The sequence below is a fragment of the Sardina pilchardus genome, chromosome 24 (assembly GCF_963854185.1).
Source record: "Sardina pilchardus chromosome 24, fSarPil1.1, whole genome shotgun sequence".
In the NCBI taxonomy this organism is placed as follows: domain Eukaryota; kingdom Metazoa; phylum Chordata; class Actinopteri; order Clupeiformes; family Clupeidae; genus Sardina; species Sardina pilchardus.
The window spans coordinates 278,678-304,286 of NC_085017.1; the positions used below are offsets into that span (position 1 = coordinate 278,678).

The 25,609-nt window shown below is 43.4% G+C and overlaps 2 protein-coding genes across 2 annotated transcripts in view; one reads left to right on the forward strand and one right to left on the reverse strand.

Moving 5' to 3' along the window:
* Window positions 1-12,032, reverse strand: part of smarcc1b (SWI/SNF related, matrix associated, actin dependent regulator of chromatin, subfamily c, member 1b) — a 49,337-nt gene extending 37,305 nt beyond the window's left edge. Inside the window, exons 1-4 of the mRNA XM_062528795.1 lie at window positions 11,455-12,032; window positions 10,495-10,614; window positions 10,060-10,145; window positions 7,681-7,762 (exon numbers count right to left, since the gene is read on the reverse strand). Coding sequence (XP_062384779.1) covers window positions 7,681-7,762; window positions 10,060-10,145; window positions 10,495-10,614; window positions 11,455-11,628 — 462 coding nt within the window. The 5' untranslated portion in view covers window positions 11,629-12,032. The remainder of the gene's footprint in view (window positions 1-7,680; window positions 7,763-10,059; window positions 10,146-10,494; window positions 10,615-11,454) is intronic.
* On the forward strand, window positions 12,032-23,533 carry LOC134072219 (KAT8 regulatory NSL complex subunit 1). Its single transcript, XM_062528793.1, has 12 exons — window positions 12,032-14,119; window positions 14,535-14,676; window positions 15,104-15,174; window positions 15,491-15,650; window positions 16,234-16,387; window positions 16,840-17,037; window positions 18,174-18,289; window positions 18,972-19,093; window positions 19,451-19,556; window positions 19,999-20,102; window positions 20,232-20,400; window positions 20,717-23,533. The coding sequence occupies exons 1-12, from the start codon at window positions 12,327-12,329 to the stop codon at window positions 21,011-21,013; spliced, it is 3,432 nt and encodes a 1,143-aa protein (XP_062384777.1). The 5' UTR covers window positions 12,032-12,326; the 3' UTR covers window positions 21,014-23,533.
* The last annotated feature ends 2,076 nt before the right edge of the window (window positions 23,534-25,609 follow it).

Consider the following 25,609-nt stretch of genomic DNA (forward strand, 5'->3'; position numbering starts at 1 on the left):
TGGATGAGTGAATGGTTTGAAGAAGATGAATGGATATAAAGTTGGATGGAATTAGGAGGACTTATTTTGATACTGTTGTGCACAGAGGATACAGGGGAACAGAGTATGTAGTCTTCAGAGAGATTGCCTGAGAGAAACTGACAGTTGGTGCCCAGGTGGCTGACCAGCTGGAGTAAGATTCTAATTGCTGCCGTGATGTCATAATGAGCAATGTTAAGTCTATGGGGGAAATTGTAATAGTTTTTAACTAATAGTTTAAAAAGTATAAAAGTTACAAAGTTGAAAAATACTTTGCCCACATCGCGTAAGTAAGACCTACGCGACATAGTTTGAATGGAGTTTCTACGTGAAGCGGTTGAAGCTGAATTGCGTGCGTTAGAAGAATAACTAGAAATGCAATTCCAAGGAATTACCAGTGCATGAAAATGCAGAAATAGATAGATGATGTAGATATGGTTACTAAGGTGTAGCTAGGGTAAACATGGAGGTTGCATAGTTTACAGAGAGTTGATAGTGTGAAGGTAGACTGTTTAAAGATGAAACATTCCAGTTCTAACTTAACTAATGATTTCTATTCATGTTAAAATGTTGATTAGCTAACTTAGCTAATGATTTCTAGCAGTTACGCTAAAAATGTTAATTATGCTAGCAATGCTAACTTTACTAACAATGCTAACCAGGTTGATTAACTAACTTAACCAATGATTTCTAGCAGCAATGCTAAAAATGCTAACTATGCTAACAATGCTAAATTTGCTAACAATGCTAACCAGGTTGATTAGCTAACTTATTTGATGATTTTTTGCAGTTATGCTAAAAATGCTAACAATGCTAACTATGCTAACCATGCTAACTAGCTAACTTGCTAGTGAGGACTTTTATTTTGAAACATTTGTTGCTAGGGTATCCATGGTGGCCACTATCAGGAAACAAGAAGTTACTGCAGTAAAATTATGTTGGTTGCTATGGAAACAGTCATAAACACTTCATTTTAATGGTTGCTATGTTGGTTGCTAGGTACATGGAGGTTTCAAGTAGTTGACTGGAGGCATAGTGGATGATAACTGACAGTTGGAATGGTTGAACAGTTCAATAGTTGAGTAGTTTCAATGGTTAAATGATTTAATAGTGTATTATTGCAGTGAGGACCTTTATTTTGAAACAGTTGTGGACAGAGGAAGTAGTGAAACAGGATCTGTAGTCTTAATGAGATTGTATGCTTAAAGCCTGAGACAGAAGGTGCCTCTCATAGCGTTTACGCGTCCTCTCTCGCTCCTCACTGATCTACATAAAGAATGATGGAGCGGCAACAATGGGATAGTCTAGCCCTTCTTCTATCTTTCTTTATGTAGATCATTGAGGATCGAGGAGCGAGGGAGGACATATAAACGCTGCTTGAGAGGGACCCACAGTAAATACTTGTTGTATGTAGATAGTATGTAGATAGTCTAATTAATGTTGATAGACAGAATGTTTAATGGATGTTGATAGGCAGATTGTTTAATAGATATTGATTGACAGTTTAATGGGTGGATGAGTGAATGGTCTGAAGAAGATGAATGGATAGAAGGTTGGATGGAATGTGCCTTATATTCTTGTTAAGAGAGACACTGATACAGCTCTCTGAGAGTAGTTGACACAGGTGTAATCAATTTAACTGGCTAGTCTTAAGAGAGCCAGAGTAGGCTACTCTTAAAGCCTGAGACAGAGTAAATAATTTAAAAGTTGAATGTAGATAGTCTAATTAATGTTGATAGACAGAGAGTTTAATGGATGTTGATAGACAGATTGTTTAATAGATGTTGATAGACAGTTTAATGGGTGGATGAGTGAATGGTCTGAAGAAGATGAATGGATAGAATGTTGGATGGAATGTGCCTTATATTCTTGTAGAATGGAGAGACACAGCTCTCTACTGAGAGTAGTGGATACAGATACAGGTGTAATCAATTTAACTGGCTAGTCTTAAGAGAGCCAGCCTGAGACAGAGTAGATTGTTTAAAAGTTTAATGTAGAGCGTCTAATTGATGTTGATAGGCAGACTGTTTAGAATGGGTGGATGAGTGAATGGTTTGAAGAAGATGAATGGATATAAAGTTGGATGGAATTAGGAGGACTTATTTTGATACTGTTGTGCGCAGAGGATACAGGGGAACAGAATATGTAGTCTTCAGAGAGGAGCCTGAGAGAAACTGACAGTTGGTGCCCAGGTGGCCGGCCACCTGGCCTAAGATTCTAATTGCTGCCGTGATGTCATAATGAGCAATGTTAAGTCTATGGGGGAAATTGTAATAGTTTTTAACTAATAGTTTAAAAAGTATAAAAGTTACAAAGTTGAAAAATATAAAGCAGGCATGGCATAAGCAAGACCTACGCAACAACGTTTGAATGAAGTTTCTACGTTAAACGGTTGAAGCTGAATTGGCTGCGTTAGAAGAAGAAGTTTAATAATAATAATAATAAGAAGACTTGGAATAACAGTACAGTGCATTTTCATGCACTGTAATAACTAGAGAATGTAATTCCAGGGAAATTACGAGTGCATGAAAATGCAAAAATGTATAGATACAGTAGATAATGTAGATATAGTTACTAAGGTGTAGCTAGGGTAAACATGGTGGTTGCATAGTTTAAAGAAAGCTGATAGTGTGAAGGTAGACAGTTTAAAGCTTAAACATTACAGTTCTAACTGAACTAATGATTTCTAACAGTTATGTTAAAAATGCTAACAATGCTAACCAGGCTGATTAGCTAACTTAGCTTATCATTTCTAACAGTTATGTTAAAAATGCTAACTATGCTAACTATGCTAACAATGCTAACCAGGTTGATTAGCTAACTTAGCTAACCATTTCTAGCAGTTATGCTAAAAATGCTAACTACGCTAACAATGCTAACCATGCTAACTAGCTAACTTGCTAGTGAGGACTTTTATTTTGAAACATTTGTTGATGGGGTATCTATGGTGGCCACTATCAGGAATAAAGAAGTTACTGTAGTAAAATCATGTTGGTTGCTATGGAAACGGTCATAAACGCTTAATTTTAATGGTTGCTATGTTGGTTGCTAGGTACATGGAGGTTTCATGTAGTTGACTGGAGGCATAGTTGATGATAACTGACAGTTGGAATGGTTGAACAGTTAAATAGTTGAGTAGTTTCAATGGTTAAATGATTTAATAGTGTATTATTGCAGGGAGGACTTTTATTTTGAAACAGTTGTGGACAGAGGAAGTATGAAACAGGATCTGTAGTCTTAATGAGATTGTATGCTTAAAGCCTGAGAGAGAGAGAGCTGCTGCACCTGGACTGGCCACCTGGCATAAGATTCTAATTGCCCTATTATGATGTCATAATGTAATGTTAAGTCTATGGGGAAATTTTAATAGTTTTTATTTAATAGTTCAAAAAGTATAAAAGTTACCAAGTTGAAAAATATAAAGCTCAAATCACCTAAGTAAGACCTACGCAACGCAGTTTGAATGAAGTTTCTACGTTAAACGGTTGAAGCTGAATTAGACGCAGGAAAGCGTTAGAAGAAGAATAATTATAACTAGAAATGCAATTCCAAGGAATTACCAGTGCATGAAAATGCAAAAATGTATAGATAGATAATGTAGATATGGCCACTAAGGTGTAGCTAGGGTAAAGATGGTGATTGCATAGTTTAAAGAAAGTTGATAGTGTGAAGGTAGACAGTTTAAAACGGAAACATTCCAGTTCTAACTTATCTAATGATTTCTATTCATGTTAAAATGTTAACTATGGTAACAATGATTGATAACCAGGTTGATTGGTTAACTTAACTACTGATTTCTTGCAGTTATGGTAAAAATGTTAACAATGGTAACAGTGCTAACCAGGTTGATTAGCTAACTTAGGTAATGATTATTTGCAGTTATGTTAAAAATGCTAACTATGCTAGAAATGCTAACTATGGTAACGATGCTAACTTAACTAACAATGCTAACTAGGTTGATTAGCTAACTTAGCTGATGATTTCTAGCAGTAATGCTAAAAATGCTAACTATGCTAACAATGCTACATTTGTTAACAATGCTAACCAGGTTGATGAGCTAACTTAGTTGATGATTTTTTGCAGTTATGCTAACTATGCTAGCAATGCTAACTATGCTAACCAGGTTGATTAGCTAACTTAGATAATGATTTCTAGCAGTTATGCTAAAAATGCTAACTATGCTAACTAGCTAACTTGCTAGTGAGGACTTTTATTTTGAAACATTTGTTGCTAGGGTATCCATGGTGGCCACTATCAGGAAACAAGAAGTTACGGCAGTATAATCATGTTGGTTGCTATGGAAACGGTCATAAACGCTTAATTTTAATGGTTGCTATGTTGGTTGCTAGGTACAAGGAGGTTTCATGTAGTTGACTGGAGGCATAGTGGATGATAACTGACAGTTGGAATGGTTGAACAGTTCAATAGTTGACTAGTTTCAATGGTTAAATGATTTAATAGTGTATTATTGCAGTGAGGACTTTTATTTTGAAACAGTTGTGGATAGAGGAAACAGTTAACAGGATATGTAGTCTTCTGAGAGACTGTATGCTTAAAGCCAGAGAAACTGACAGTTGGTGCCCAGGTGGCCGGCCACCTGGCATAAGATTCTAATTGCTGCCGTGATGTCATAATGAGCAATGTTAAGTCTATGGGGGAAATTGTAATAGTTTTTAACTAATAGTTTAAAAAGTATAAAAGTTACAAAGTTGAAAAATACAAAGCCCACATCGCGTAAGTAAGACCTACGCAACAAAGTTTGAATGAAGTTTCTACGTTAAACGGTTGAAGCTGCATTAAGTGCGTTAGAAGAAGAATAATAATAAAATGCCTAGGAAGAACAGTACAGTGCATTTTCATGCACTGTAACTAGAGAATGTAATTCCAGGGAAATTACGAGTGCATGAAAATGCAAAAATGTATAGATACAGTAGATAATGTAGATATAGTTTCTAAGGTGTAGCTAGGGTAAACATGGTGGTTGCATAGTTTAAAGAAAGCTGATAGTGTGAAGGTAGACAGTTTAAAGCTTAAACATTACAGTTCTAACTGAACTAATGATTTCTAGCAGTTATGCTAAAAATGCTAACTATGCTAACAATGCTAACCAGGCTGATTAGCTAACTTAGCTAATCATTTCTAACAGTTATGCTAACTATGCTAACAATGCTAACCAGGTTGATTAGCTAACTTAGCTAACCATTTCTAGCAGTTATGCTAAAAATGCTAACTATGCTAACAATGCTAACCATGCTAACTAGCTAGCTTGCTAGTGAGGACTTATATTTTGAAACATTTGTTGATAGGGTATCTATGGTGGCCACTATCAGGAATAAAGAAGTTACTGTAGTAAAATCATGTCGGTTGCTATGGAAACGGTCATAAACGCTTAATTTTAATGGTTGCTATGTTGGTTGCTAGGTACATGGAGGTTTCATGTAGTTGACTGGAGGCATAGTTGATGATAACTGACAGTTGGAATGGTTGAACAGTTAAATAGTTGAGTAGTTTCAATGGTTAAATGATTTAATAGTGTGTTATTGCAGTGAGGACTTTTATTTTGAAACAGTTGTGGACAGAGGAAGTTTGAAACAGGATCTGTAGTCTTAATGAGATTGTATGCTTAAAGCCTGAGAGAGAGAGAGAGCTGCTGCACCTGGACTGGCCATCTGGCATAAGATTCTAATTGCCCTATTATGATGTCATAATCACAATGTTAAGTCTATGGGGGAAATTTTAATAGTTTTTATTTAATAGTTCAAAAAGTATAAAAGTTACAAAATTGAAAAATACATAGCTGAAGTCACCTAAGTAAGACCTACGCAGCGCAGTTTGAATGAAGTTTCTACGTTAAACGGTTGAAGCTGAATTGGACGCACAAAAACGTTAGAAGATAAATAAAAACTAGAAATGCAATTCCAAGGAATTACCAGTGCATGAAAATGCAAAAAAAAAAATATAGATAGATATTGTAGATATGGTTACTAAGGTGTAGCTAGGGTAAACATGGTGGTTGCAGAGTTTAAAGAAAGCTGATAGTGTGAAGGTAGACAGTTTAAAGCTTAAACATTCCAGTTCTAACCTAACTAATGATTTCTAACAAATGTTAGAAACAGATGCTGTAAACAGATGTTAACTATGCTAACAATGATAACCATTGGTTATCATTAGCTAAGTTATGGTAATCATTAACTTAGCTAATGATTTCTAGCAGTTATGGTAAAAATGCTAACAATGTTAGCACTGCTAACTATGTTAACAATGCTAACCAGGTTGATTAGCTAACTTAGCTAATGATTTCTAGCAGTAATGTTAACAATGCTAACTATGCTAACCAGGTTGATTAGCTGACTTAGTTGATGATTTCTAGCAGTTATGCTAAAAATGCTAACTATGCTAACTATATCAACAATGCTAACTAGGTTGATTAGCTAACTTAGCGAATCATTTCTAGCAGCTATGCTAAAAAATGCTAACTATGCTAACCATGCTAACTAGCTAACTTGCTACTGAGGACTTCTATTTTGAAACATTTGTTGATAGGGTTTCCATGGCTGCCACTATCAGGAATAAAGAAGTTACTATAGTAAAATAATGTTGGTTGCTATGGAAACGGTCATAAACGCTTAATTTTAATGGTTGCTATGTACATGGAGGTCTCATGTAGTTGACTGAAGGCATAGTTGAAGATAACCGACAGTTGGAATGGTTGAACAGTTAAATAGTTGAGTAGTTTCAATGGTTAAATGATTTAATAGTGTATTATTGCAGTGAGGACTTTTATTTTGAAACAGTTGTGGAAAGAGAGTTCAACAGGATATGTAGTCTTCACAGAGAGATTGTATGCTTAAAGCCTGAGAGAGAGCTGCTGCAGGTGGAGCTGGCCACCTGGCATAAGATTCTAATTGCTTAATGATCCGATTGTGATGTCATAGAGGCCAATGTTAAGTCTATGGGGAAATTTTTAATAGTTTTTAATTTATAGTTTAAAAAGTATAAAAGTTACAAAGTTGAAAAATACTTAGCAGCATTCCCCTATTTAAGACCTACGTTGCGACGTTTGAATGAAGTTTCTAAGTTAAACGGTTCAAGCTGAATAGAAAAAATGAATTTGGTAAGCCGAATAATAATAAGAAGAAGAAGAAGAAGAAGCCTAGGAAGAACAGTACAGTGCATTTTCATGCACTGTAATAATAAGAAGAAACAGGATAACAGTAGAGTGCATTTTCATGCACTCTAATAAGAAGAAACCGGATAACAGTAGAGTGCATTTTCATGCACTCTAATAAGAAGAAGAAGACCGAGGAAGAACAGTACAGTGCATTTTCATGCACTGTAATTATTTTGTGAAACACATTTTTTTTTTTTTTTTAATTGTTGAACATATGCTGTTTTTTATTGAAAATTTTGCAAATAATTTCCCCATTGGGATTAAGAGAAAAACCTCACTTTCACATTTATCTTAGGGTGTGTCCATCCCCTTGATTAAACAAAAATGAATAAAGTGTGAAACTTGAACTTTTTGTGAAATAAATAAAGCTTGAAAAAAATGCAGGAAACATGAAACATGAAACATGAAAAATCGATTGAAGATTATCCTAAATACATAATCGCAATTACGATTTAAAATTGATTAATCGAACAGGTCTATGGGTTGCGTACCTGCACCAGGGCCTTCTCCACAGCCACAAACATCTCAATGTTCCGCTCCATTCTGGAAGAGTTCTGGAGGTCAAACCTGCGCCTGGAGAGAGAGAGAGAGAGAGAGAGAGAGAGAAAGAGAGAAAGAGAGAGAGAGAGAGGTTCAACAGCCTTTTATTGACTCATTTCTTTGACCCATGAACTCATGGCATGCCTCATACAAATCAAACACAATACAAACATTCATTAATACATTCACACATTAAAACCCCAATGTATCATACCTTAAAGGAACACTCTACCGCTTTTTTTTCATATTAAACTACATTAGCCCGTTAACTAGGACGAGTAGATACATACCTCTCGTGTTTCAATGCGTGCACTCAATGGCTCTGGCGCATGGCCCTACTTTGATAGCACTTAGCTGGTCCACTTCATTCATTTGGATCCAAACAGAGATGAAGTTAGAAGTGACCAAACACCTCCACGTTTTCCCTATTATAATACAGTTAAGTAGTTACACCACCAAGTATGGTGAGACAAATAAAACCAGGCACTTTTCTAGGCAGGTAAGAAGGATAACTATAATGTGTGGCAGAATAGCACTTGGGAGAACTTCGACTCAGTGCAGTATCCTCACTCCAAAGTGAAACTGAAAATCCAAGAGTGATGTTATTACTGCGCCAAGTCGAAGTGCTCCCAAGTGTTATTACGCCATACAGTATAGTTATCCTTCTTTCTGGCTTAGAAAAGCGCCACATTTTATTTTGTCTCACCATACTTGGTCCTGTAACTACTTGTGTAACAGGGAAAACATAGAGATGTTTAGTCGCTTCTAACTTAATCTCTGTTTGGATCTGAATGAATGAAGTGCAACTCAGCTTGGCATCAGTGCTTTCATTTTGAATCTTGGCATCAGTGCTTTCATTTTCATTTTTCATTGATTTCTGTTCCTTGTGATTTATTGTGAGTATTGTTAGCACAGTTGTTGAATTTGTACTTTCCCAATATCCCACCACTGCTGCAAAGAGTTAGAAGATTCTTTGTGTGATCCAAAATCATCCCAGAAATGTTAAAAACATCTCTAAAATATTAATTTAGCATGTAACATAGATGTGTTAAAATGCCAATATGCAGAGCACAGGGTTACCACACAAACAACTAAATCATGATCAGAAAAACCCACAGGAGAAATCAAGCAGTTTCTAAAAATATTCAGGTGGTGTTTGAAGCTGTAGAATCTGTCTAGTCTAGCCATGGAGAGCATATTGCTGGGAGTGTGGATCCAGGTCTACTGTCTCTGCTCCTTGTGGAAATGTTTCCACACATCAATTAGATCATATGTCTGAATATATTGTGTGAGTGTTCTCCGTTCTTCCTATATGTATCTCCAATTCTAGGGAGTTTTTCCTTGCCCCTGTTACTCATGGGCTCTCTTTGAATGTCTAACACTCTGTAAAGCGCCTTGAGACATGTGTAATGTATTGGCGCTCTATAAGCGACATTAAATTGAAATTAAATTGAAAATTGAAATATGTGGCTCAGTATGGTCTCTATCCATATTTTTTTCAGTGCAATGAAAATCTCCACCAACAAATTAACATTCCTCACAGTTGCAGCCAGACACAGAAAATATAAGGTATCTAAAAACAATACTCTCTCTTTGTTTGGGCATATACACAAATAAAAACAAAGACAACGTTTTCAAAACAAGCCCTAACTTCCAATAACCTATCTTTTTACAATTTCCTCGATTTCATGGGAGACCAGGGTAAAACTCCATACAAACAAAACCGCAACCAACACCCCCACTAACAGAGGTGTTGCGGCTCAACAAAGAAAACCTGTTCCACTCTAATGCCCAGTCAGCTGCGTTCCCTGCATTGGTGTGCGCCTCACACATAAAGACACAGGGGGATTCGACTTCATGTGGCCACCTGCAGCCGTCTTAAGCCAACTGCACACTTGATTATTTCTGAGATTCTGATACATTTTCAACCATGACATATGCATAATTCAAGGTTTAAATAATCACGTATGCAGTCATCTTAAGATGGCTGTGGCAGATGGCAGAAACATAAATAGAACAAACAGCATGTACCTAATCATTTGCAAATGACAGGGAATTAATGCTGACTGTCACCATCACTGTTACCAACCAACACAGTTTTTAATTTTGTGACAAACTTTCTCAGACGTTCCCAGAGCCTTCCCATTCTGTAAAACGCCCTTCAGCCCGTAACAATCTTGTTTTGTACATAATACTACTTCAGCTATTCATCAGGACACATCAGATAATGTCTTATTGGGGTTTTAGATCCAATAAAACTGTATGTTGCAGGTCACAGGCACTCACACACTCTCTCCGTCTTCCACCCATACACATTCTCACTCACTCACCAGCCCTGGTCCATTTTGAATTTGTAGACTGTTCCCAGGATGTGGCACAGAGGACCACCTGGCGTCATGTCCATGAAGCACTTTGTCTGAATGAGGGACACACATGCAAATGTTAAATAACGCGCGCGCACACACACACACACAATCTCAGTTTGAGTATAATCTGCACTGTAGGTATAGTCAACACAAAGCCTATATGTCTGCCCCTAATCCACACACACACCAATGGGCACATGTTGTAAACTCTCTCTCGCACACAGTATTTTTTGCACCTTAATAAACACACACACACACACGGTCACACACAGCAGACACATACAGTACACATGCTCTCTCATTCACTTCTCTCTCTCTTACTTCTCTCTCATTCGGGTTGTTGGTGCCATGTCTCCCAAACACACACACACACACACACACACAGATGGCTGAACTCACCGGTAGTTTTGTGAGTGAGGGGTTGGAGCTGTGTCTCCCAAACGCCTCTTCCTGGAACTGAAGCAGCTGGAGCACCAGGGAGCCCAAAGCTCTTCCGGAGGGAGCATCCACCTGAACGTACTGCACACACACAAGCATGGACTCAGGTCAGATCAGGTGTATCACTCTATATATAAACCTTGTGTTCCAATGTTCACAGTGCTACAGAACAGACTTTTGATTGGTTTGTGATTTTAGTGATTTGACTGATTGATTTGTAAACGACCTAGCAATTGCTATTTTGTAAAACGTTTACTAAAAAGAGCGTCAAGAGTTGTTATTCACTAATCTCCCATATCTTGTTGTCATAGATAGATTTACTTATTTTAATATCACCCACCGAACCATAGATTGGTTTGTGCTCACTGTATCATTGATCACAATGTGATGATCCCGTTCCGAATGGACATCAAGTCAAACCATGATTGGTTCAACTACATGCTGAGCAGATTCACACCAAGAAAGGTAAACACACGCATGATCTGTGTCACTCCCATCGCTGGCTTCCGCTGTCAAAGGCGCGATCCAGACACTCGTCGCTGCAGATGTTATGCGACTAGGCCCGCATGTACAGCCTAATGATACAGTGAGTTTGGGCCAACATTCTGGTGTTTGCAACAACTGCACCACTGAAACATTATAACTTATGACAAATTCTGATACAGTTGCGTTCTGTCGGAGCAATAAGCGACACCCTAGCCCGTTGTCTATAGCTAACGTTTAGCTAAAACAGAGCACTAGCTTGATTACCTGTCTGTCTGCTGGATGTTCTTTTGAAGCAGGAGCTTTCCATCAAGGATACATAAGCATTTGGTAAGACTATGTATGGCAATAGATCGGCTGTTGCTGTCACATCTGGCCAGAGCTATTTAGCTTTAAGAAATGAGAGGAAATACCAGAAAGCATGTTCAGCGGGAGTACCTTTTTGTAGTGTTTCCCGATCCACACTCGAATCCCCTCCAGTTGTGCCACGGTGTCCGGGTTCTCCCAGAACTTCGCCGAAGGTGTTCCATCCTTTTTCGAGCTAAGAGATGAGCTGCTGCTCGGCTGACTGACTAGTCCTCCGACCAGCCCGCCGCCAGGTTGGGTAGCCATTGTTATTTGGCTAACCTTTTTTTAAACTACGTAGCGTGAACGACTTGAGCAGCCAACTGCCGAGAGCAAGGCAACTCCGCCTACGAGCGATAGAAGGGGCACTGCGTCATCCCGCACTAACGGAGGCCTGCTATCGCGATGAAGGACAATGACTCCTCTGTTCAGATGCAATGCCTATTGTTATTCAGATCCACTTTAACATATTGAACAGTAGAACTTAGTTCTAGCTCAAAGGAAAACAGTGCTTTACATATTCATATTTTTGTTTCTATTCGTCCCAGAGTTGTAGCCAACAGGCTCACTTGGTAATTTTAGGGTCCTAATTCTATTACATTTAGTCAAATTAAACAACAATGATAAAGACGGTTTATTCAGCTTATTCAAAGTCCACGCAGGCTTGTTCCCAAACCGATAGCCTACCCTTTCATATTTGCCAGTAAACTCAAAATGCCCTCGGAGGGCTGGGCTAATAGTGGCGCCTGCGCAGTATAAGTAAATGAGTACTGCTACTCATTGCTAGAAGAAGGGAGAGGCAGCTAGAGAGCGAGACGGGCAGAAGGGAACCCCGTCTACCTCCGTATTAAAATAAATCATTTAATTAAAAATTAAAAGGGACAAAAAAAATCCGCACAGCCGGAGCATCGTCGCCATCGCTGCCGCAAGCTGTGCTGTCCGCCTGCCATGCCAAGGACACGGCGATGTATTACTACTCCAGTCGGCCCAAAATGAGTGCCAGCGCAGCTAGCGCAGCCGGGGCAGCGGGGGTGGGAGCTGGCGGGGCCGGGCGACTGCAGAACGGCAGTCGTTGCGCAGGGGGAGGCGGCTGCGGAGAGCTAGTGAACGGCGACGGGAGGTTCAGCGCCGTAGTGGCCACCGCTACTACCACCACCCCTACGGAATGCTGTGACGCGGAGAGTTGCGTGGCGGAGGCCCAGACGAACAGCGACTGGGACAAAGCGTCTATCGCGGCTGCTGCTTCTCCTTCTCCCCCCTGCACCAATGCAGAGCCGGCCTCCGGGAGGCAGAAAAAGAATAACGGCAGCACCGCGAGCTTCTTTGTGAACGGCGGCAGCACGGACGGCATTATTATCACGCGCGAGCGAGCGGGTGCGTGTGGGCAGTACAGGGATCCTGATGGGCTCGCTGGCAGTGGTGGTTGCGGTGCGGTTGGCAGACAAAGCGATGGACCAGGAGAAGATAACGGCATTAATATTGATCACGAACCCGAAGGCTCGAGGCACGGGGGCGAGCGTCGGTGTTTTATGGACCCTGCGTCTTCGAGAGTCGAGCGCAGAGCGTGCAAACCACAAGGCCCGGTCACCGGGAGGAGGAACTATAACGCTAAAGGGCAGACCCAGACCGAGGGGGCTACTGCTGCCTCAATGATTGCCGCCGCAAGGTGTGGCCATCAAAACGCCGAATCGGCGAACAGTAAACGCCGGGGATGCAGTTACACTCGCGTCTCCAAACGGGTGTGCTACGCAGGCACGGCCAGTGCGGCGGACTGCGGCAGCATAGGCACAGGGAGTGAAACACAGCAGGATCCCGGTGACACGCCGCGGAATTTCCCCGAGAGTCACAGCAGCGGCGTCTCTGACAAGAGCAACGGCAACCAGTGGCAGGGATCGGAACGAGGAACGGAAGACGTCGGTGTGTCGTTGTGTCAGGTTAGGCGCACCAGCGCAACTGGGTCTCGCAAGTCCAATTCCACAGAGTGTCCGCGTGTGGCGGGTGACACTGCTAATGTAAACAGCAACGACATGATGCCACCTTGTCAAACGTCAAAAGGACGTGTGAGACTGTACCGTGTGCGCTCATTCCTAGCCAGCACCTCCGGATATCACAACGGCCACGGAGAGAACGAACACTGCAACTTGAAAGGGAGCAGCAGGCCCTCACCTCCCTCGCAAAACAAAGCCGTCATACCCCGTAAGCACAGCTCCCCGGTGGCTGATATCAGCGAGCATAGAGGGAACGGTGGCTCACATGAGAGAGGGAGCTCTCCCCTAGACGTGGCGTTCCCCGATATTCCAGGTGCAGATAGGTCAGACGCTGCCGAGGCAGAAGACACTCAGGTGAAACTGGACGCCCAGGTGGAGCGGGCGTCAGGCGAGGCGAGCCGACGCCAGGTAGAGCTCGAGGAGCGCTCGGAGCGCGTGCTCCGCCGCCTGCAGGCCGTGCAGGTGAAGCAGGTGGAGAGGCACGTGAGCCAGCAGCTGCAGGGCCTGAGCCGGAGGGTGTCGCGTGGGGGATCTGGTGGCGAACGGAAGCCTGCTGCTGCTGCTGTGCTGTCCCACAGCTCCCGGAGGAGAGAGCTCAGTCGCCTGGCGCACAGCTGTAGCGAGGTGCTCTCGGCGGCAGGGGGCGCTCTGGACTCGGACCTCACAGCCAGCAGTTCCGGGGGAAGCAGCGATAGTGAGGAAGATGACGATGACGAAGATGAAGGAGCAGTGATGAAAGGATGGACACACACGCGCTCCGCCAAAGCAGTGTGAGTGTCTCAGACCTGAGGTATCGATCAATATAGGCGTCTCATGCACACACACACACACACACACACACACACACACACACACACACACACACAGAGACTTCAGGAGGCCTGCACAAACAAGGATATGGGGTAGGCCAATAAGCATGGTAGCTGTCATTTAAGTTGAAAGGCTGGTTAGTTGACATTTGGCCGCATTGTAAAACACGCACCCTATACACACACACACACACACACACACACACACACACACACACACACACAGTAAACTCTGAGGGTTCCTGAGGTAGGCCTGTAAATGATAATGGATGATAATGTCCCACATACTGTGCACAGAGACACTTTCTGAGTGACATGATTGAAAATAATTTTTTCACCGTCTGTCTGTTTGTGGTTGTGTGTGTGTGTGTGTCAGGCGGCGGGCAGCAGAGCTGCAGTGGGCTCAGGAGCGGGCGAGACTGGGCAGTAGGTGGGTCTGGCTACAGGCCCAGGTGTCCGAGCTGGAGTACAGAATCAGGGCACTGACCGAGCTCTACACACACCTCCGCCAGGGCAAGGTAACCAGCTGCAACCACTCGTGTGTGTGTATGTCTGCCTGTATCTGTGTGTCTGCCTGTATCTGTGTGTCTGCATGTGACTCTGCGTGTGTGTCTGCTTATGTGTGTGTCTGTGCGTGTGTCTGTGCGTCTGCGCGTGTGTGTGCCTGCGGATTTGTCTGTGTGTGCTCACTTGACATAGTTTTGTGTATGCATGCTTACATATGTCTTCACTGTATTGAGTTTGACTGTGTGTGTGTGTGTGAGTATATTGTATTTTAGTGGGTTGGTGAGGTGTTTAGAAGTATATTGTGTGTGTCGGTCAGTGTGTGGGAGATATTTTATATCTCACTCTACTATTAGTGTTTGAGTACACTGGTCTGTTGTTCTGGTATCTGAGTTTACTGTACATTAGCCTAATTTGAGATGTGTGTGTGTGTGTGTGCAGGTGCGCACTGGTCCTGAAACACCTCTCAGAGCCCCCAGACCTCCCCCACCACAAAACAGCGCCACCTGCAGGTAAGAGCACACTGTATTTTTTTTTACACTAGCACTCACTCACTCACCCACCCACTCACTCTGTCCTGCACTCATACAAAGACACTCTATCTTTCCATTTCTCACTCAGTTAATGGCTATAAAAAACAATCAAAAGTTCTTTGCTGACACGGCCAATTTTCCGTTTACCACAATTTGAACTGTGTAACTGCATAGATGCCATGCTGTCCTTGTGTCCAACTGTAATTGGGGTCAGTTGTTATCTGGGAGCTGGATTAATGGCATACTTTCAAAAGGCCCAGTCCCTGAGTGCACTGCTTGTCCTGTTCTCTCTCAGGTCCTCCTCTGCCGGTGAGCCCCTCAGGAAGACCAAGGCGGAAGACGCTGTCCCCTTCCCCCAACCCCTGCCACCCTCCGCTGCTCGCGTATGTGCATTGCCACGACTACGGCGGCACAAGCTCCTTCGCCTGGAGGCATGTTCAGCCCTGGGGTCAAAGGTGACACACACACACACACACACACACGCGCACACTGTTCACTTGTTCGCTTATCAGAGGTGAAATACAAGTATATGCACACAGCATTACACGCACATACCCTGTATAGTATACACTGTATACAGATAATATCCATGCACAGACAAAAAGACTGTTTATAGAGTACACAGAAGTAGATCCTTTAGATGCATTATATGATAACTGGTAACAGCGGAGTGTGTGGTGTTGTTGCAGGTATCTGCCATAGTGTGGTGTGATCTGGTGCGTTTGATGGTAGATGCTCTTACATGTGCTTAGGGATGCCTTCCCTTTGCTGTGTTGTTCCAGCCAGTAGTGCTGCAACAATCAAGCGACTAATCAATTAATTCATATTTTGGTAATCAATTCATTAGTTTATAATATTATATAATATTTAAAGACCCCCTGGATAGGATCAGCTGTATTTCCCCCTCTGCTGGAGAAAGTGTGCACGCTACATTTGATATATATCAACAACTAATCTCTGAACAGTGTATCTGGGCTTAGGGTAACATGCTGCGGTGGTGTGGGTAAGTGTTACCTTCTCTTTCCGGTGTTGTTCCAGCCGGTGTCATTGCCGTGTTTGTGTGAGCCTTCCATGGTGTGTGTGCTGTGTGGCGGGGGACCGCCACAGCTTCCACCAGACCCACGAGAGTGTGTGGAACAACGGCGGTCTCGGTTGGACCTATGTGTGCATCCAGTTCTTACGCTCCCTTCAGGTGAAAATGCACGCACACACACACACGCACACACACACACACGCACACACACACACACACACACACACACACACACACACACACACACACACACACACGTGTGTGTGTGTATCACCTAAAGACATAAGTTATACATATAATTACTAGTCCTGTAGGAAATTCCTGTGGGAATTTTACTCATCTGGGGGTAGTGTACACACACACACACACACACAAACACTATGTGTGGGTAACACAAGAAATGTAATTGACTGTATTGATTGTGTCCACTTACAAAGATTGACAAATATTTGATCATTTTGAAAAGAAGGTGAGTCAACTGAAGGCTCTGAAGGGTGATGGTGGACTAGAGCATTGGATGTCAGTATTGAAATGAAATAGGTGCATTTTATTTGATTTATGGATGTATTTTATTATGTGTGTGTGTGTGTGTGTGCGTGTGTATATTGTAGACATTCCTTTAGTGGTTCAGTGTGGGACGTCCCCGCTGGTCGGCGGTTCCCAGAATGCATTGCATCGGACGTGTGTGGCCCCCCATGCCGCTGGTGTGGGTAGGCGGGGCCAGGGAGCTCAGAGGGCGGGGCGTGTGAGGAGGAGATTAATGTGTCCCCGCCCACCTAATACACTCCCTCCACTCCAACACCGTACAGGTAAGACACACAGGGTCCATCTTGATGTCCCCCTTGACAGACAAACTTCGATGGGCATTTTCCTTTAAAGGATCGTTCACAGTTCACACCAGGAATGATATCTGTAACGATAACAGAGTCCACACTAGGGGATCAATAAAGTATCTATCTATCTATCTATCTATCTATCACTGACCAACGATAAGCAAAGTCTCTCCCTCTGTTAAAGCAATAGTTCGGAATTTTGGACATAGGACCTCACTTCCAGTCGGGGTGATATAGGTCGGTGAAGACCATTTTCAGTGAATTTCTGCCCTTCCTTGAGTTGCAGCGTTCATCTCGTGCTAACCTGGAGGCGAGATAACGCAAGTCAACGGTAACATCCAGCCTGCCACTGAAAACACTCCACAGAACACCCGAAACAAATAAATTATAACGTCAGACTATCAATGCACATGCCTGTGTTGATAGAACAATGTTAGAAATAAAACTAACCTTGCATCGCATTGCAATAGCCTACTTTGTTCCCTGTATGGCAGTGGCGGATTGATATTGAGAAACTAGTCCCTCAAAATGTAATAAATGATTAAGTTGCAAGGTTAGTTTTATTTCTAAAATTATTCTATCAACACGGACATGTATATCAATAGTCTGACGTTTTAATTGACTTGTCTCGGGTGTGCTGTAGAGTGAGTAAGACTGTTGTTGATGTCAGACTGATGTTACCGTTGAAATGCTTTAGCTCAGAACCAGCGTTAGCAAAGGGGGACGCTGCAACCGAAGGAAGGGGTTAAACGCGATAAAAACGGTCTTCACCGACCTATATCACCTCGGTAAAGTTGGAAATGAGGTCCTATGTCCAAAATTCCGAACTATTCCTTTAAGGAATGTGATGGCTAAAATGTGGTTGGTTCTGATTGGCTGATAGCTTTTTATCATTCTCAAAATTGCTCTGAGAGTGATCAGTTTAAAGTATAGTATAGTTTAAAGTACTCACACACACACACACACACACACACACACACACACACACACACACACAGCCACGCATGGATGCACACACACATCAATCGGCTCAGTGGCATCCGCCTCATCCATCTCTCTCTCTTTCACACGCACACACACACACACACACACACACACACACTCCTCTGCAGGTGGAACCAGTGGCAGAAACTACAGAGGTGTGATAAGTCCTGGACTGCTGACTCAGCGAATCACCGACCTCCCTCCCCTGTCCATCATGCCCCCAGTTCCAGGTGCATCCAATCAGGTAAGACAGTGCCCCAGGAGGGACAAAACACGTAATGGCAGCTGGGTTCTAAAACTCACCTCACATAAAGCCCAGCTAAGGGCCTGCAGCTGGTCTGTGAGATGAAATGGCTCAATCTTTCTCTTCTCTCAAGTTCACACTGTTATAGGTTGTATTGGGTATAACAAAAATAGCTCCCTTTATATTGTCAAAACTGATGATGTCAACAGTTGATCCTTACCCATTACATATTGTGTACAGAAATGTTAGGCATGTTAGACACCCATATTTGATGCAAGTTATACTTTCAAATGACATGTTGACTGGAGTAAATAATACAACTGTGTGAAGACAAATGCCTAAGCCTTCTGTAAAGTATATATTTCTTTGTGCTGTCACCAAAGCATCTCTGATCAGACAATTTGTTGTAAATGTTAAATGAATGGACTGCATTTACATAGTGCTGACCTCCACTGACCTCTGAGCACTCCAAGCTCTTTACAATTGCACGCCTCACATTCACCAGTCACACACAAACACTCACACACCGATGGCTGAGGCCTCCATGCCAGACGCCAGCCTACACATCGTTCCATATAATACACAGTGTATGTTACTGTATATATTTATATAACATGTTTGTATAATATAAAGTGTGTGTGTGTGTGTGTGTGTGTGTGTGTGTGTGTGTGTGTGTGTGTAGCCCTTGCGCAGGCGTCGAGGGGAGAGCTCTTTTGACATTGATAACCTGGTGATGCCCGTTGGTCTGGCAGGACTCGGAGCGCGAGTGCAGAAACTCCAATACAAGGAGATCATCACTCCCAGGTTTGTGTACTACACACACTTCTACTCACCCACATTATCAATCTATCTACCTGCCCAGGTCGTGTTTTGTTAGCTGGATTGACACGCTTTGACACGAAAGTGATTATTAACCTGATGCTTTACAATCAAGCTATGAGTATGTTTGCATTAATTAGGTAATATACTCTGCCCCCTATCCCACAATGTATAAGGCTACAATAGCCCCTCTTTGCCAAATAGAAGGCAACATAAGCAAATATCTTGTATTTTTTGTTTGGTGTATGTCTATTTATTTAATCTCTCTGTCATTCTCTCTCTTCCTCTCTCTCTCTTTCTTTCTCTCTCTGTCATTTATACTCTCTCTCATTCTCTCTCTAGCTGGAGGGAACTGGATGATGAGAGGGAGGTGTCACATCCTGCTCTATTGGACTCCACTGTCTCACACCAGCAGGAAGAGCTTCAGGGAGATGCAGAGTCAGAGGAGGTGTGTGTGTGTTTGCTAATAGGGATGTGTGTGTCTTTGCGGGTAGAGGTGTGTGTGTGTGTGTGTGTGTGTGTGTTTGGTGATTGAGGTGTGTACGAGTGTGTGTGTTTGCAGATAGAAGGGAGTGTGTGCGTGTGAGGGTTTGCTGACAAGTGTATATGTGCGATAGATGTGAGTGTTTTGTATCCTTTTTGACATAATATCGCCATTGTGTGGATGTTTTATAAAGACCTGTCATGTTGTGTATTTCTGACAATCAGCAGTTTTTAAAATGAGGATTGTTTTGTGTTTTGTCTCTTTCTCTCACTCACGTGTGTGTGTGTGTGTGTGTGTGTGTGTGTGTGTGTGTGTGTGTGTGTGTGTGTGTGTGTGTGTGTGTGTGTGTGTGTGTGTGTGTGTGTGTGTGTGTGTGTGTGTGTGTGTGTGTGTGTGTGTGTGGCAGGTGGAAGACCTGTCTGATGGATCTTTTCTCAGTCGTCATGCTGTGTGTGAGAACAGAGAACGGGGTCGCTGGCGCAACTTGGCACACAGACGTCGCCGTGGCAGGTGACACACACACACACACACACACACACATCACACAGGGACATGCAGGAGCAGTCAGGCCATAGCCAAACTCATCTGATGTTGCCCATCATTGTGCCACGGATCTCACTGCTTCTTGCTCTCTCTCAGGTCCTCTTCGTTCCACGGTGAGGGCAGGTGGAGCTCGAGGTTGCTGGAGGGGTCGTCGTGGTCTCCGGACGCCAGACACCCTACAGAGTGGGAGAGCTCTCCAGCCAGCCCTTTCCCCTTCATAGACCCAGAGGATGCCAGCCTCTTCCAGCCTGAAGAGGAACAACAGGTGTGTGTCTCCATGTACATGGTTGAGTGTGAGTGTACTTTAATGCGTGTGTGTGTGTGTGGTTCTTGTGTGGGTGTGCACTAGAGTGCTTCTGTAAACGGTCAAAAGAGATGTCATGCTCTTGGCCATTAACTAGTGTTTACTTTTAACAAACTCTAATCCTACTTTCATAAAAGCACAATGACACGAAACACAACCACAGTTGTTTCAGAAAACCGGATTTTCTTGAATCACCTATTCAGGCTCTGAAGTGGTGCTACCACTATCTATTCACACAACCTCAGTGGAACAATCATGTAGTGTTCTCTGATGACAGGTGATGTTGCCATGGGAACGCCGGACGTTCCCGCTGTTGGAAGCGGAGCTCGCAGCGTTGCAGGAAGAGGAAGAGGAGGAAGAGCTTTGCGAAGGCGAAGGCAGCGGACGCAGCCATAGCACTGATTCGGGCATCTCTCTGGGCAGCCTGGAACTTTCCCCGAGGACCCCTCAGCCAGCAGCACTCCCCCCGGCAACCAGCTCAACTCAGGACACTCCGTGCCCCGCGCGCTCGTCAATCCCCGCCACCTTCCTCCTCCGACCCCCTCTCTCACCCCACACCCTGCTTTCACAGTGAGAACCTAGTCTAGGTCAGACGAATGAGAACGCAGCCTAGCCCAGTCGAGGTCAGTCGCTTCCTCAATGAGAACCCAACCCAGTCGCCCAGTCTAGAGCAGACGCTCCTTGAATGAGAACACAACCCAACCCTAGCCCAGTCGAGGTCTGTCGCCTCCTCAATGAGAACCCAACCCAGTGTAACACAGCCCAGTCTAGATTAATCGCTTCCTGATCCAGAACCATGGCCAGGTGTTGCCTGGAAGTCGTGTCTAAACACCCTCAGCTCCTCACTACCGGTTTGACCCCCTACCTCACTTCTGTCTATACACACACACACATACACACACACACACCATAAAAACATAACCTCTCTCTCACACACACTATACAAACATAACCTCTCACACACACACACACACACACACACACACACACACACACACACACACACACACACACACACACACTCAAACTCAGTTGTTGCTCTCTCTTAATGTAGGTAGTGTGTGAGTTTCCTTTCTCAAAAAAAGGTACAAGTTGGGGCCACGATAGCTGGCTGGTCGTGTTTAAGTACACCTATTCATTTGGCCAGAATGAGTAGCAATGTGTTTGACGTTTCTGGCCTCCTTCAGGCCATCTCCTACACCCAAGACTTGTTCTGTACCGTGACCCACGGAAGTCCAACATCTCCTGTCCTCGTGACTTGGAATGGAAAAAGATGCTATGGTTTCTGTTTGAGATCTGCTTGACTTTTGGACAGGAGAAGCTCAGGGGTGCATGTCAAATATGTGGTTCAATGACAAACCACAAAGTTAACCCCAACAGTGACAAACGTTAACCCGAAAGACGTGGTAAACCTCTTAGTAGAAGACACCTATGATTCCGTTCTCCAACAAAACCGTCACAAGGCCCCTATGTACCTCCATATCCTCTTGGTTAACTCACCCAGGTCTGTCACTAAACCAGCTACTTGGAATACACCCCTGGTTCTTCTTCGCCAACAGGTGGCGCCCTCATCTTTGATCACAAGACTGGCCAGATTGGTTCCAGTGTTATCTGGCATTTACACCTTAACCGAACACTCTACTTGCCCAGTAGCATTCACTCACACACTAACCTAGAGCTACACACCCACACACACATGCCTACACACCCACAGCAATACACACTGTCCACCCTTGCCTTACATGATGTAGACAACAGCAGCCACTTCGACCCTTGTCTTTATAATCAACACAGACCATACCCATGCAGAGCCCCAACATTCTCCAACGACCCTTCCTCCCTACACACAGTGTCCATTTAGTAGTGTCCTTAGTAGGATACATGATTGCGTACAGCCTTATGCCCTGGTCTCACAGACTGCAACACTCACAACAGAGCAGTTCATCTGTACTCCCTGCACTGCACACTAAATGCAAGAACTCCACTAGTAAAAACTGAACACTAACGTCTCATTCTTAACACTACATCTATTGGCACCTCCTGAAACTCTTTGTCTAGACTACACTACCCGAAACCCACTGCACCCCAGCACCTTAAATTTGTACACTGCAATACCCCCGATACCCACAGATCTCTGTATGGCCTTTCTATGGTTCACCTTCCTGAGATATTATCATACCATTCTATTTCTAGTGTCTTCTTCTTCCTCCTCTTCTTCTTCTTCTTCCTTTCTTCGCCTTGAAGGTCATTACCCACAGCGCCCCCAGAACCGAAACCCCCCAGATGGTCGATTCTGACCTGAGCTTCATCCAGCCCCCAAGTGGTCCAGTTTCGGTGGATATCTGGGTCCTCTGCCTGGCTGCAGCTGGTCTTTGGTCCCCCCCCCCCCCCCCACACACACACACACACACTCTTCCCACCCCTTCACCCATCATCTTCTCAGTGTCTCAGTCAGCACTGACTGGTTTGTTGACTGACTTATTGATCATAAATTACTTTTCCGTTAATGATTAATTTTTGTTGTGTTTATGTTTTATGTTGTTTTTTTGTTTGTTTTCATTTGGGGCCTGTCCAAACATGGATTCTATTTGTGTTTGCCTTTGTTTACTTGTCTGTTTGTCTACTTGGGGTAATGACTCTGACTGTTTGTTTGTATATGTGTGTGTGTCCACTGTGCCATACGCGCACACACCCCATCGAGCATCTTACTTTGGCTCCAGAAAAACTGGATATGGCGGCTGAATTTGGAAAAGGATCTTTACTGACATCTGGCTCTCATCTATCCAGCAGACGTCCATGCCAGGCCAGGGTCAGAGTTACTCCACACTTCTGTCAGCTGCCTGATGATGCCATCTCATCAGAACATCCATACCTAGCACTCTCATGAGCCGATTTTGTGTGTGTGTGTGTGTGTGTGTTTGTGTGTCAACGGTTTGGACAGGTCCTTTGCACTGCTGACTGACCGATGTTGTGTGTATACAAATGTCTCTTTTGTAAAAAAAAAAAAAAAACACACACAAAAGAACATGAAGACTTAAAAAAAGCGCACAATGCTGTCAATGCAAAGACTCAATAAAAGAGAAGTAAAGACAAAGCTGTTTCTTTCATATTTCGATATTTGTGTTGTTTTTCTGTCATGAAGTGAAGTAGTCTACACTAAGGCTAAAGGGTCAAAAGGAAATGGAGATGTAACTTCCTGTTTAGCAGCAATGAGCATTCCTCATTTGGTCTACACACACAGGGTGCCTCTCATGCAGCGTTTATATGTCCTCCCTCGCTCCTCGGGCCTCGATCCTCGTTGATCTACATAAAGAAAGATAGAAGAAGGGATAGACTATTGCCGCCCCATCATTCTTCATGTAGATCAGTGAGGATCGAGGCCCGAGGAGCGAGGGAGGATGTATAAACGCTGCACGAGAGGCACCTACAGTGTGGCTCTCAAACACTCCTCAATCCTCGAGGGGCGTTCCCACTGATCTATAACTAACACTGGATGGACTATCCCTTTCTTGCCACCCCAACATTCTCTATATCAGTGAGGACGAGGATCAAGGAAGGGAGAGGCACCCCCAATGTTAAGGTTTCACAATGAATTGATAGAAATTGCAAATCGAATAGAAATTGATCAAAATCACAATTTTGAAGTGATATTATTAGCTACCTTGTGTGACAAGCTGTGAAAAGCAGCTAACAGGAGTGCTGGGCTTCTCATGCACTAGGCATGCCCACCAATCAGAAGTGGCCCAATTTAGAGCAAAATATGGAATACTGAATCGAAAAACAAATGAAATCTCAATCTCAGTATCTGTCAGAAAAATCCCAATTAGATTATTTTGTTTTGTTGCAGCCATACCCAGAGCGACATTAATTGGTTTTGACGTCACATCTCTGAGCAGCCTGTTTAGTGGTTGAGAGAGTTGAGACATCTCCCATGTCAACATCAACCCTTAACACCCAACTGCTCCTCAGGCAACACAACAGTGGCGGCCCACTGCTCCAGGTGCTGACTGTGTGTGTGTGTGTGGGTGTGTTTCTTCGCTAACCACAAATCACGGATGGCTAAAATTTGAGTAAAGAATTTCCCTTGGGATCAATGTTAGTGGCTATCTATCTATCCCATCGCACACCCTCAGGAACCTTTGATGGAGTCATGGGAATATGGTAGAATATAGAATTTCAGCTTTTCCAACCCATGTTTAGTGGTCAAAGTTGAGGGTGAGGGCAACTTTGATGTAGTTGCCCACTGTCACCACACGGGCAATACTGAGTAGAAATCACATTGCTGAGTCTTCAAACTGTATAATGTTCCATGGTGCTCAAGTGCTCAGCTAAACACACAAATGACAAGAGACCTTTCAGGATGGGTTGGTCAAAATCTCGATTTTAATCACTCTATAAAATATCCTCTATCTTTAAAACGCAAAAGTACAAATGCCATTAAATATCCTCCCGCCCTTTATGACAAAGCCCCATGTGTTTCCTAAAGATTTCAAAGTACAAACATTTTACAAAACAACAAAACTACATGGTATTATTGCACATCTTTCACTGCCAACCACAGGAGGGCGCCAGACACGTGGGGTAAAAGGGGTGGGTGTGGTGGGCTAGTTACCCCAAGCGAGGGTAAATTAAGACTCTTTTCAGTGATATGGAAAACAGACAAGGATGGCAACAGGGGCAGGAGAATGGGGCAAATCTGCACATCATTAGTATCAATTCTGAAGCAGAACTGCTGTTTGACACACTGGCTGACTATCAACCAGTCAGACTGGTGCACCTCTGCCTTCCGCTTGGCAGAGTTAGCGTATGTGAGGGTGTGTGTGCGTGTGTGTGTGTGTGTGTGTGTCTGTGTCTGTGTGTATGAGTGTGTGAGAATTTGTGTGCATATGTGAATCTGTGTGCGTGTGTGCGTGTGTGCGTGTGTGTGTGTGTGTGTGTGTGTGCGTGCACTTATGAGACTTCATACTGGACACTAGTTCTATCCACACTGAATGGAAGTACAGTATATCATGCATCAATCTATTTCATTTCACAGTGAGCGTGCGTGCACACACACACACACACACACACACACACACACACACACACACACACACACACTCACTCACACACACACACAAACAAGTGTAATATGGCCAACTGTATGACCATCTTTAGTTATTATTACTGG

Excerpts from the sequence above, each read along its gene's own strand:
- LOC134072219 (XM_062528793.1), top strand. The coding sequence starts at position 12,327 with ATGTATTACTACTCCAGTCGGCCCAAAATGAGTGCCAGCGCAGCTAGC. Across the intron at positions 15,651-16,233 it reads GTTCAGCCCTGGGGTCAAAG|CCGGTGTCATTGCCGTGTTT; the intron begins GTGACACACACA and ends GTGTTGTTCCAG. Across the intron at positions 20,401-20,716 it reads AGCCTGAAGAGGAACAACAG|GTGATGTTGCCATGGGAACG; the intron begins GTGTGTGTCTCC and ends CTCTGATGACAG.